This window comes from Mesocricetus auratus, unplaced genomic scaffold (assembly GCF_017639785.1).
Source record: "Mesocricetus auratus isolate SY011 unplaced genomic scaffold, BCM_Maur_2.0 Super-Scaffold_100047, whole genome shotgun sequence".
Taxonomy (NCBI): Eukaryota; Metazoa; Chordata; class Mammalia; order Rodentia; family Cricetidae; genus Mesocricetus; species Mesocricetus auratus.
The window spans coordinates 1,550,581-1,564,609 of record NW_024429224.1 but is presented as its reverse complement, the minus strand read 5'-3'; the positions used below and the strand labels follow the sequence as shown (position 1 = coordinate 1,564,609).

The 14,029-nt window shown below is 44.3% G+C and overlaps 1 protein-coding gene across 5 annotated transcripts in view; it reads right to left on the bottom strand.

The window, feature by feature from the left end:
• Mrrf (mitochondrial ribosome recycling factor) overlaps positions 1-14,029 on the bottom strand; it is a 66,246-nt gene that overhangs the window by 27,505 nt on the left and 24,712 nt on the right. For 4 of the 5 annotated variants that reach the window (XM_040735720.1, XM_005082110.4, XM_013122039.3 and 1 more), the window contains 2 exons: positions 13,459-13,550; positions 838-997 (listed from right to left, as the gene is read on the bottom strand). In XM_040735720.1, the coding sequence (XP_040591654.1) occupies positions 838-997; positions 13,459-13,550 (252 nt within the window). The remainder of the gene's footprint in view (positions 1-837; positions 998-13,458; positions 13,551-14,029) is intronic. The other variant, XM_040735721.1, reaches the window with a different exon arrangement.

Here is a 14,029-nt window from a genome sequence, read left to right as displayed (position 1 = left end):
GCCCAATCTGTGGTCTGAAGCTGAGCTCACAAGCCCAACCTAGAACTATGTGGCCCCAGCTGGCGCACAGAAAGGAGAGTAAGAAGTGAAACGATCTGATTTTCAGTAGCTGGTTATGTGCCATTATTGTGGCTACTGCTTACTGACACAGATGCACAGCCAACGAGGAAACACTCTGGACATGTTCACGTTCAAATCCCTCACCTGCAATTCAAGACCTTTCCTGATGTGGCTACTCTGTTTTCCCACTCGTTGCCCTGCTGGCCCAGATGGAAAATGTCCTTTTGCATCACCATACCTTGCACATGATGGTCTACCCGGGCCCGGCCTTTCACTGTTTCACTCCGGGAGCACTAGCGCTCAGCACAGAAAACACAGCTGCTCACTCCTCTGTAGTCAGAAAGCGAGACAGCAAGGCAAGCGGCCCCGGGTCCGGATACCATCTCTACCATATCAGCAAGAGCTTGAACAGGTTCCCGAGCTTCCCTGAACCAGTTCTCCTCACTCTCCTCTTACAGTTCTGCTGTTTCACCAATGGGGACTGAACCCAGGGCCTTGTGAACGCCAGGCACTTGACTATTCTTCCAGCCTCTAACTCAGTGTCGTAGCCATGAGGGAAAATGAAGTAAAGTGTCTGGCACAGAGCCTAGCACACAATCAAGGACCAATAGCCCCTTTCCTCTCCTGTGGAGCCTCCCAGGATCTAGTACAGGCTACACTAAGAAGTGTTGATCATGCGAATGAAATGACTAGAGACATTCCGTTTTGCTGTTCTTGCTTCCTACATCTGACTCCTTGGGTCAGATACATAAATACTGCATCTTTTGGCAGCAGTACCTGTTTCTCTATGAGCCTGATGGTGTCCTCTGAGGTTTTGTCCTTTGATTTCTTCAGCTTATTCATTGCATTGGTTCGAACCTTCCGTAAATTTTCTTTGGCCTTGTTGGTGTTCTGTTTGGCCAGTTTTACCAGCATTTCTCTGTGTTCCCTGGTTACTCTGAAAAAAGACACACAAACACACACACACAAGTTGAACAAAACAATTCTTTCTAGTAAGACGTCGACCTCCAGTTAAGAATTTATCACCACTCCGTTCACTAGCTCAATAGTCTACAGTAACCTTGACCTGTCAGCTGATGACCTTCACACACGGGACAGAAGCCAGCGCCATGCTTAGTTCCTGGAGAGTTATCTGGTAAAAGTAAGTAAGAGACATTACAGAACCAGACAGACTAGGTGAACCCAGTGTCAAATCTCAAGATGCAGACATGTCCTCTCAAAACTCCTAGCTGTCCCCCAAAAATCCAATGGCAGAAGGGACTAAGATGACCATGTGACTCATTTACCAATGACCCTGACATGCTTTTAAAAAGTTCAATAAAAGGAACCAATTAGCCACAATTAGCTTTCCCTTCCTCTAAAACGTTTTTCCTTTCCATTCCACAGCACTGCAAATGAGGGACACTACAGAAATAATGCTATTTCTGAACCTCTCCATCACCCAACCTTCACCATCCTGATTACTATACCAAAATACTTAGGAATCGCCTCAAAACCAAGACATAACATGAGTCCCGTGTAGCACATAGCTGCGGCACCAGCTGACTCAGAAAGCTCTTCTCAAAGGATCCAGCATCTTATCGGGGCTTGGCAGATGCCTTCAGTCTGCTTTTGTTTCACTCATGCATGTGTTCACGTGTGGCCCTGGCTGTCCGGGAACTCACTCTGTAGACCAGACTGGTCTGGAACTCAGAGATCTGCCTGCCTCTGCCTGCTGAGTGCTGGGATTATGGTGTGCACCACCCAGATAAATGTCAGTTCTTATTATCAGCATCTTCATCATCATGACAATGAGCATAAGCCATTAAGAAAGGCAGCCCATCACAAATAGCCTGCCTTCCTTTCTCCATTTTGTGAACATTGAGTGCCAGGAGCTGAGGTAATGGATCTGGATGAAGACAACAGGCCTTCATGCCGCTCCTACAGAGCTTAGCTAAAGAGAGGCAAGAAGACCTTCACCAGGGTGGGAGAAGTGCTGTAGTGACGGAAGGAGGAAAGAAAGGGGCCATAGTGGGAGGAGCAGCTCAGCTCAGCAAACCTGTCCCTGAGAGGTGACATCCAAATGTGGCGGGTCACTAGGGCCACTCACCACTACTCTGGGTCTCTTGCTCACATGTTCCTACCCTGAAATTAGATTACACAACTTGCGTGATCTAAGGAAATGTGTGTAAAAGTATTGGGTATCAGTTCAGGCAGAAGATCCCACAGGACACGTTTGTGACCTGGAACACAGTCCAAGTTGAGATAGAGTGTGCATCAGCACAGGATGACTATAAAGAATAGTGTCTAACACACAGTTGGAAATACATGTCTATTGTTACAGTCAATGGTGACTGTTATAAACCATGGTGATTGGGAACTGCTTGTTACTGCACCAGAATCCACACTATCCTAACTAATACACTTCATTAGATCTGAAGATAAGTTCAAGTTTCTAGTGCTGGCAGGGCAAGAAGGACTTCCAAGAAAAGGCATGTATAAAAAGCTTTGAGGTACACGGAAACCATGTTTCATTTGAGAACCACAAAGAGCAGAAAAGAACAACAAAAGGGATAACAAGAGCTGAAGGCTTGAAAGCTGTATTATGGATGGTCTTATTCTATCATGAACCCTGTCCTAGTCAGGTTACCACCGCTGTGCTGAAACACCACAACCAAAAGCAACTTGGGAGGAGAGGGTTTATTTGGCCTACACTCATCATCACTGTTCACTGAAGGAAGTCAGGCCAGGAACTCAAGCAGGGCAGGAAACTGGAGGCAGGAGCTGATGAAGACACTTTGGAGGGGTGCTGCTTACTGGCTTGTTCAGTTTGCCGTCTTATGGAACCCAGGACCACAAGTCCAGGGATGGCTCCCACAATGGGCTGGGCCCTTCCCTATCAATCACTAGTTAAGGAAATGTCTCAGGCTTGCCTACAGCTTGATTTTATGGAGGTATTTTTTTTTTCAGTTGAGGCTCTCTCCTCTCTGATGATTCTAGCTTGTGTCAAGTTGACATAACACTAACCAGCACAAACCCCATTTTTATAGGTGAAGAAAATTAGGTCCAGCCAAATGTGGTATCTTTGTTGCTATTTGGGTTTTTTTGAGACAGAGTCTCACTATGTCATCCACAATCTCCCCATTACAGGCATGCACTGCCAGGCCCAGCCCAAATTTAGTATATTAATTGAAATCAAACCCAGAATGGGCTGTCTCAAAAGCTATTGATGGATATTATAACACAATCATCTGCCCTGAGTGGCTATCACTGACAATGCTTCCTGCCCCTCAGAGCAACAACCCTGAGTGAGCTGAGGAAGCACAGTCCCAAGTTCTAGGTGCAGCAATGGTTACTCAGCGGCAGGACCCTTCCAGGTTCTGGGTACACGCTCAGTGTGTATCATTAAATATTTCATGGCATCTCCATATTGTTTTCTTCCATGACAAAAAGAACTTTAAGTAAAGAAAAGCTCTGAAGACAAAGCAGACAGCTGAGTTATGTGACCTCACTTATCCCCTCCAACCTCTCCTCAAACTAAGAGTCCCATTTTTCCTAAAGAAGAAACTGAGTCTCAGAGATGTTAAGTGACTGGCTCATGGGCTTGAGTGACAGAACTAGGATTCAAACCTGAATCTTTCTGGCTTTTATCCTTGTAATCTATTTCAAATAAATCATAAACTTTTGCTTCCAGGCAGAAAGCTTTCAAAGTCGTAATAAGAAGTTTGGGACTGAAAAGGACAAAACCACCATGTCGGGAGTTTAGGGATTTGGATCTGATCTTATTACTGTTATGGTTTTTAATTCACTGAACAAAAATCATGCTGACATGTTTAGGTCTCTTTTTAGTTTTGCCAAAGCATATGTCAGTATAAGGAAGGAACAGGAAAATTAAAACTTGATCCACTGATTCAAAAAAACCTAATCCTGTTGAAACACTAGGAGGGGCAGAAAAGAAATGAAGCTAAGGCTGGAAGAAACCTCTTAAATGTCTCCAAAAAGATCTTCTTGAAGTATTTCAATCTTGGGTTTCACACATAATCTGTAATAGGTACCCCACTGTTGAGAAACCTTTAATAAAGAAAGTAACTAACTTTTCACTGCTTTGTTTATATTTCAAATAGAAGAAAAAAAATCCACACATTTTAAAAAACATAAATTGAGACTCAAAAAGCCTGAAGAATAAAAGGCTCTATAAAAACGAAATCATTACAAACACTAATACAATGTACTATTTTACATAAATGTTCTTACCACCAACTAATATCAGTGTCTAAATGTAACAGTGTATGACTATCACTAACACTGTCAGAAAACATGTTTTAGGGTTCAAATAGACGTCCAACTGTCAAAATCCTGGGGGAAGGGAGGGAGCAGTTAAGAACGGGGAGAGGAGAAGAGCCGGCAACATTGGAGCGAGGGCAGGCGCACTGGTAGAGGCTGAGCTTGCCCTGTGCAGCAGGTATCAGAGCAGGCACCCAGGGCAGCTGCGCCACCCACAAGACAGGCGTCCATGAGGAAGAGAAGCACAAACAACACAGAGAAAGTACCAACAGAGACAGCAGCAGATAGTAGCCTCAAATACATGATGGTGTTTATGGATGTCTTAATCAAACACATTTAATTGCTTCCTCATGAAGCAACAAGAGCACATCTGTTTTAGAAAAAGAAACACACCACATGATATTATGGAAATGTCCTAATCCCTTTCCAGTCCAGTGATTAATACATCTGATCATCTGCAGCTCACATTCACGGGGCTCTGGGGGTGCACTCACGTTTGTGTTCAGTCCACTCTAAATTGTACCTGTTTGCTTCTCAAGCAATGGATGAGCCCTCCTGCTCTGTGGCAGACCCTGTGCTGGCTGACACACACTACAGAAGGCACATGCCTGGTCTCGTCCCAGAGACTGAAGAAAGGCAGTGTGCCGAGAGTGGAGAGAGCAGGAGGTAAGGACATCCAAAGTGAGGAGGCTGGCAGGCCTGACAGGTGCACAAGCACACAAGATCCAGTGTCACACTGAGTCCTGCACGGAATGGGATGGTACCCAGCCTTCAAGAGGGATGTGATTCTGACACATGTACACATGCCCAACACTAAAGGACATACACTGCGTAACTCCATCTATAGAAGGTTTCCAGAGAAGTCAGAGGCATGACTCCCATCTATTAGCATTCCTAGAGTAGTCAGAGGGGCAGAGAGCAGAATGGTTCCCAGGGACCGTGTGTGCATACAACTCTTTGAGATATGTATGTATGTATGTATGTATGTATGTATGTATGTATACAGTTTTAGCCTTACAAGGTGAAAAGCATTGACAAATAATATAAATTTTAATAGGTATTTTATCACCATTTTTGGGTTGTTCTTTTTATTTTGTTTTCTTGAGACAGGGATTCTGTGCAGCCATGACTTTCCTGGAACTCACTCTGTAGACCAGGCTGGCCTTGAACTCAGAGATCCACCTGGCTCTGCTCCTCCGGGATTAAAGGTGTACAACACCACTGGCTGGCTCATAATTTTTTAAAGGGGAGGAATACTAGAAGATACTTCTACAAACAATGTGAAGTACCACAAAAGAGGCTCAGGAGGTATTTGTATAGGTAGGCTTGTATGTTGTATAGGTAGCGATGTGCACACTATATCTAAGCAGAAAGAAGGAAGCTGGCGACCTACCCTGCAGCGGCTTCTTGGCTGGATGATGAAGACAGCAGCCTTTTCTGTGAGGGTCACAGAGCCCTCCCAGAACGATGCAGGGGTTTTGGCTGAGCTAGCAGGATCATACTTTGTTTGCACAAACTCTGCCAAGCAGGTCTTCCAGTAACAAACATCCTGGATGGAGGCCTTTCTGCAGAATTCCTTGAGCATGTTCCCATGAACAATAAGCAGAGGGCATGCCCAGCTGGCAAGCAACACACAGAGAAACCCACTGGCTGAAATGATACTTCTCACTGTTTCTACCAAACAGGACACATATACAAGGCTATGCACCACCCAGGGAAATCCCTGATGAGTTGGGTCATTACAGAAAAACCCACTTATGATGCCTCTGGTCACTTAAAAGGTGGCATTAAACACAGAAAGATGAGCTTATCCCAGAGCTCTGCCCCTTGCTGGCTTCAGAACTTTGGATACTACACTCAACCTCCCCAAACTCAGTTTCCTCATGTTTAGAATAAGTGTGGCTATTACTAAGAGGAGGACGCAAGGATTAAATGAAATGACGGGTGGCAAGGGCTTGGCACACTGCCAGCACATATGCACTGCAGGAGCGCTACACAGGGCGGTTACACTAATTATTCTAACCACAGAATCTCCAAGACTTAGGGACAATAGGATGTGAGTGGGGAGGGAGAAAACACTTAAAAAGGATTTGGTTCCTTAAAGCTTTGTTCATGGAGTGGATGGAGAGCAGCAAAGGATAAGCAGGAAGACAGAAGGCCAAGCCTGGTGGCACAGTCTGTAATCTTGGCTTCTTGGGAGGCGAACCCAGAGGGCTGCCACATTTAAGACCTTCCTGGACTATAAAGAGTGAGTTCAAGGCTTGCCTGAGAAACTTAGTGAGACCCTGTCTCAAACAAAAAGTAGAAAGCGGGCTGGAATATAGTTCCATGGTGGGATGCTGGCCTAGCATGTGAAGGTCCAGGATTAAATACTCAAGTACTACCAAGAAAGGAAAAGAGCAAGAAGAGAAAGCAGTTGTAGGCAATGGACTGTAGAGGTCATGACTTCTGCTCCAACAGCAGGGGGTAGCAAGCTATGAAGACAGCTGAATTCCAAGGAACAGCATATCAAAACACATCTTGGACAATTCCAGAGAGAAAGCTTGCCACCTCTCACTAGGCAGATAAGAGACCCACAGTCAGCAACAGACACGTGTCCTGCCTCATTGTTTGCTGGCAGGAGCTGCCCAGTGCTTTGGGGCTGTGAGCCCCCAAAGGAAATGTTTTTGTTTGTGTAGCCCAGCCAGATTTCCTATGCTTCTAAGTACCCTCCCCCACCCCTCCTATTAACCCATCTTACATACATTAACATATGTAATCAGACCAAAAGGAATCATTCATTTGGGAAGGCTCCCTACCACCTATGCTAATTTTAATTCTACCTAGGGACACAACTGGCCAGATGTTTTCAAAGGATTGTACATTGACTGAAGTCCAGGTAAGCATGACAGAAAGAAAAAGGATGAGGCTGGGGTTCCAACTCCAAGTGCCAACTGCATGGTCTCCATTATGTCACCCATCTTCTCCTCACTAGCTAGAAGGACCAGAACCCAACCCCTGCACTAAGTGGACAGAAGCCTTGCTTCAGCCTCATTGCTGGCTAGTCAAATCTAGCAGCTATGCTTACAAGTGCACTGAACACTAAGTAAGGTCTGCTTACATACACTACAAGAAGAGACTGTTTGCTGAGCTTGCCTGAAGAATGAATGAATGGTCCTGAAAGGAATGGTTGATAGAGGACAGAGGCACAAGGGCGGGAAGAGTGACAGCCATTGCTCAAGTACAGTTGAAGCCACTAAGCCCCTTTCAAGATTACCAGCAGTCTATGTACATGTGGTCTGTGTAATGAAATGGCTTTACCAAAACTTCCTGGAATGCGCCCATCATGCATGCTACCCCTGTAACAAGGTCTATGAAGTGGGGCCAGAATTTAAAGAACAACAGGTAATGTAGTTAGAACATGGGCTCCTGAAGCTGATGGGTTCAAGTCTGAAAAATGGCTCATACTCATAGTTTGTGACCTTGGGCAAGTTAAACTTCACAACCCCAGTTTCCTCATTTTACACTATAGTCATTTCAAAAGGATTTTTTAAGGCAGTTGGAAAAAAAATAAGACAACTATGAAAAGCTATATGCAAAATAATAAAGCAACCTGTGGTACTGTAGACATTTAATCCCATTTACATAAACTAAGTACAAATGTTCCTCAATTTATGATGGGGATATGTCCTGATGAGCTCATTATAAACTAAAAATAACCTAAATGAAAACGCACTACTTCACACACCTAGCTTTCCAGGTCATGCAGCTTAGCAGTACAGGACTCTGGCCTTGTGATCATGCAGCTAGATGGGAGCCATGACTCACTATCCTGGAGGAACACTGCAAAGATACTGTACTATGCATTACTAGTCCACGAAGAAAAAAACCTCAAGACTCAAAGTATCACTCCCCCCCTCATACACACACACACACACACACTCATACACACACACAATCATCATTTATTACATTCTTTTCCCTTTCTCACTGCTGTCAGACCTGCACTGCAATAGAGCAGAACCCCTGACTCCTGCCCCCGTCTCTCCTTTACCCTTCACAGGACTCTCCCAGTGCTCCTTCACAAGAGCAAATGCTGTGATTATTCCATCCTATACACAAAGAAAGGGGGGCTCAGAGTTGGAATATCTTGACCAAGGGCACAGCACATTTTTATTGGTTTTCTTAGGGTTGTCCTCCAGCTCTGCCATGGCTTTCCCTGTTTGCAATTTCCCTTCCTATCCAACTCAAGCTGGGGACCACCCTACCCACTTTACCCAACCTGTTGTCCTGGGAGAATTTCCTGGAGAAATCGTGTATCCTTGTATGGGAGAATATGGAAGTCAGTCTGGGGGAATGGTAGCTGAGACTTGTTGTTATCTTGGAACTGTCGGGTCTGATTCTACAAGGAAGCCTCTTTTGATCACCCTCAGAACTTTGGTCTGGGGGAAGAAGCCAGCAAGACATCAGATCTACCACCCAACAAGTGCAGAGAAGAGACGGATTGATGATGGCAAATACCCAGTGATGGTCACTGGCTGGGGAATGTCAGGATAGCCAGGATCTCTGCCTCTACCAGAAACATACAGCTAATCTACACCAGACTTTCTTATTTGGATATACCTGCCAAAGGGTCTTGTTCACTGTAATTCATATTCAAAGAATAAACCAAGCACTTATTAACAATCAAACTACAGTGCTCCTGAACAACTTAAATTCCAAGGTAATTACAACATAATGACTCAACTCCTCCCATCCCTAAAAGTAGAGAGAGAAAAAAAAAAGCCATGACCATGTGGCTAGGATCAGGTTAGTTTGGAAGAGGAAAAAAAGTGCTAACTAAGGACTAGGAGAGAATCCATGAATAAAAAGAAAAGTAGCCTTGATTTTATTCCCAAATATAACCAGGATTAAAAAAAAAAAAGCTGCGTCCAAGAATTGCTTTAACCAGGAGAATTAATTCAAACACCACAAGACAAGGAATTAAAATGTATGAAGTACCTGTGACAGGCCTCAAGGAAGAAATCATTTATATAATATCTGATTACTTCTCAAAATCATTAACCATTTGGTTGAAAAGGGGGAGGAGGAATCATATGAACAAGGAGGGAAACCACAGTGACAGCTAACCCAAACGAGAGGGAGCCCACAGACTGTGGACTGACAGCTGGGGAACCTGCAAGGGACTGAACTAGACCCTCTAAATGTGGGTGACAGTTATGTGACTTGGTTTGTTGCGGGGGTCCTTGGCAGTGGTACCACGACCTATCTGAGGGGCATGAACTGGCTCTTTTGGAGCCCACTCCCTAAGGTGGGATACCTTGCTCAGCCTTGATACAGGGGGGAGGGGCTTGGTCCTGCCTCAACTTGGTATGTCAAACTTTGTTGACTCCCCAAGAAAGGCCTTACCCCCTCTGAGGAGTGGATTGGGGGAGGAGAAGGCAAGGGAGAAGGGAGGGGGAACTGAGGTTGGTATGCAAAATTAGAAATAAATTCTTTAAATAAAAAAATCATTAACACTTAATCTCATTCTACAGATGAGGCTAAATTTAGAAAGTTGAGCACTTAAGAAGGGTCTCTACTGTGGAAGGAACATGACCACCCTCGGCTGGCTTCTAGGGAGGCAGATGACCACAGCTCCCAAACTGTCAGCCCTCTATGACATTCGGCTATCATTCCCAAAAAGACTCCCTAGCTTTTTGAGCTTTGAAAATCTTGTTTTACTTTTTTTTTAAAGACTGATTTATTTTATGCATGTGTTTTTCCTGCTTGTATACCCATACCTGATGTCCAAGATTCAGAGAGGTGAAAAAAGCTGCTATTGTCATAGTCAAAAAGAAGAACTGGATCCTAATTCAGTATATATGTGGTGGCAGGGTTTAAATCTAACCACTGATCTCTTCAGCTTCCCCTGCATATCAGGCATTTGAAAGCTCGTGGCAGAGTGGTAGCCAATATATTACTCCTTCCTTTCTTGTTACTATTCACTCTTTACAGAAACAGCAATGTATGTAGTTTCTTAACAAGAATACAGTATTTATTGTCTCTCTTAATCTCAAGAAATCTCTGCCTATTGTTGTGTACTCTTTCACCTACTTTACAAATAATAAACTTAAACACAGTAAGTTGCTAAAGCCATATGGGAAGTCACTGCCAAAACTTTGGTCCTTTTACTTTAAAATCAACTTTTATCTCCTCACATGACACAGCTCCCATAATAAAGACCAGACCATTCATTTTTTATCTGGAAAACTACCAAGCGCATAATTCAGCAAGGGGCCTCATGACCCTACCACCTTGTCAAGGAAAAGAAAGTATATAAAAAATGAGGTTTGCAGGAGCACAGGGTTTTGGTCTGTCAACTTTCTCTTGGATTACATCCATTAGCCAAGATAAAATAATGTAAAAACTAATGTAACGAATCCCACATCTTTGAAAATACAAGTTAAACACACCAACCCTTCAAACTTACATTCGACACACCAAGGGCAGCCGTTAACTACAGAGGGGTTGCAGATATACGTGTTATGTCAATCTGAGCTTCCAAATGCCACAAGCATGTGGGTGCTCTGAGAGTCAACAGTGCACATCAGCAACAATGGCTCGAAGAAGCAGAATCTGGGGACTGTGGAGGAGCCTGCATGGCCCTTCCATCTGGTGCATGAGGAATACCAACCTCAGAAGAGTGAAATGGCTTGGAAGACTACAGACAGGAGATTAGGGGCCAGAGAATGAAGATGTTGCCTGCCACCTATTCCTCTTGTAATATTTAAAATAATTTTTAAAGGTTTCTTTCCTTTTTACTTACATGTATGTGTGTCTGTCTGTGGTCATATGCCAAATGTGTGTGGGTACTCAGTGAGGGAGAGGAGGGTTTCTGGCAGTGTAGGATTCCTGAGAAGGTGCTAGGAACTGGACTTGGGTCCTCCGGAAGGACAGTAAGCACTCCTCACTGTCCCTCCACTTGTCAATCTTGCTTCTGACACTCACAATGACATTCAGCACTTTCCAGAATTAAAACTCATGATTCTCAAATTCTGCCTGCCAATACTGGTCATGTGATCATGGCGATCTATTTCTCAGAGCTTCAGGGCTTTTTGTCTATAAACTGTGGGTCACAGTAGTTTTCCCACGTAAGCTGGAGGTAATGCGAACAAGGAGCCTGACAAATGAAGGTCTGTGTGTCCCCAGCAGAGCCTGGTATACACACGCATGCTCAGAAGATACTTCCCTAGCAGATATACTGATCATGAACCCAAGTCTGTATGGCTACTAACCACGAGGTTATACTGCCCAGTTCACAAGACTTCAGAGCAGCGTGTTAATTCAGTTTTATCTAGTATCAAGAACATAGCTATTTTCTGGCCACATGGCAGGAAAAACCTCAGTCAAGGAAGTTCTTTCCTCAGCGCTGTGGCTGGTTCGCACAGCTGAGTATGGTGATACACACTGTACTCACTGCACCCTGAAGTCTGAGGCAGGATGATCTCAAATACCTGGCTATGAAGCAAGACTTTATCATGAAAAAAAAAAATCTTGACGCTATCATGACACTTTGTAACCAAGAATCCTGGGCAGCACTAGTTTACCTCTCAGAGCCTAAACTTTCTTAATTGGAAAAATTACTAAAAGCAATTTCTACAAAGAAATCCAGGGTGGCAGGTGACACAGAAGGGCCCCTGGCCACTCTATTTCCTTCTCGTTATTTGGGAGATGTCATCCATTTGCTTTATGTCATTTTAGATATCCCTTCCTTCCTTCCTGTATCTTGCTTCCACAGAGCCCCAATTTTCTTTACGCCCAGAGTTTATTGTGTCTGCTCAGCTCTCGGGGAGCTCCAGCGGAGCAAGGAGCTTTGCTGGTTTGCTTACTGCGGTATCCCAATAATCAGGAAAGAACCTGACCTACAGTTACTATTTAATAAATATTTGTTGACTGGCCAAACACACTGATCAGTGTGAGGCACTGTGTAGGAACGGGGGCTTAGTTCTCCTGCTGGGTAGCCATGGCTCGTGTCTCACCTGGACTGCCATAACTTTACTGTTCTTTTTATGTCTGCTTTGTCTCCTAAACCTCGTTAATCAGCAATGAGAGAGACTCACAAAGTCCCTGTCAGATCAGTCCTTTGCTTCAACCAATGGCTTCTCGGTACCATTAGAAGGAATCCCAGTTCCTCCATGGCCTGGGAAGCCCTGCCCCGCTCTCTGCTCTCTCCGTCAGCTGCAGACATACCAGCTTTTCCTTTATTCAAGCATGCCACCATCTTGCCCTTTCTTTCTTTTGAGGAAGGCTTCCTTTGTGTAGACCAGGCTAGCTCTGAACTTTTGATCCTCCTGACCCGCTTCCCAGCTATTATCTTATTATTATCGGGAGATGCTGCTACCGCCCACATGTGGAGGCCACAGGAAAACTCTGCAGATTCAGTTCCCTCCCTCTGCCCGTATGAGGGCTTTAAGAATCAAACTCCTGTCAGGCTTCAAGGGCCAGGATGTTATCCACTGGGCCATCTCATCAGCCATCTTCTCTTTTTAAATTCAGGGACAAAGATCTATTCTTACTCACTCAAAAATTCATTAAGAAGTAAAAACAAAACAAAGCAACAAAACAAAAAACCAACCCATTACTCTAGACTTCTACCTTTAATTCTTCAATTCCAACAGGGAGCACAGAGTGAGAGCTGATGGGTGTCCCATTGCTTTCTGAGTGAGGCCTTGTACTTGCCACTCATCCTTCTTAGAGTGCTCCCTGCAAGCTGATGCTCCCACCTCATCTCTGCTGTCAACAGAAATGTTAACTCCTTAAATAACCCTCCCACTATGACACCCGTCAATCACACCCTCTTGATGCTGGTGGCTTGTCTTTCCTCCTAGAATTTACTCCCTTGGTCTGTAGCGACTGTGCGCTAACCTGTCCTAACTTCCCAGGCAGGTGTGAGGACAAGGTGTTCTGCAAGCTGACTGCTGTAGTCCCATTTCTAGCGCACACAGACATCCGATAGCAAGTCTGCGTCCATAAGCTGACCTCACAGCACAGCCAGAATGAAAGACGCAGGTAAGAGAGCCACACGAGTGGCCCAGGACTGTCTAGAGGCACTAGTTTCCATCCAAAGACAACTACCCCATGTCACTGAAAAACATGGATTAAAGCCAAACTTACTTAGGAATAGGTACCCGAATTAGTGTCCCTTCCACTTCTGGGTTCAGATTCATTCCACTTTCTCTTATAGCCTTGATAGCTGCAGCTGTACACTGAAAACCAGATCAAAAGGTAAACAGAATTAGTAAATAATTATTACCAGATGCAAGCCCTCTGTCGATAACTGGCAACCCATCTTGGCAGAACATGGAAACATTTAGTTCTGTTACCAGTAAGATCAGGAAGTTACACTGGTGTAGAGTGCTTTGATCAAGCTGAATAGCAAGCCATGTCCACTCCCGGTACCAGTATATTGCGGAAGGAAAAAAGAAAGAGAAAAAAAAGAAAAAGAAAACAGCTCTGCTTCTTTGAAAAGATTTCAATGGTTTGAGGCAACACAGATCAAAACCACAATAAATCCTCAAGGGAGGAGGGCTGGTCTGTGCAAAGATTGGTGTAAAGACAGATGAAAGATTTCATACGTTAAAAATTCCAGTTGACATTTTACACTCAAAATATAGCAGTGCCGGTTTGGAATGAGTAAATAAATTTAACTCATTCGCATCTACACTCACAGCAAACTCACTCATGC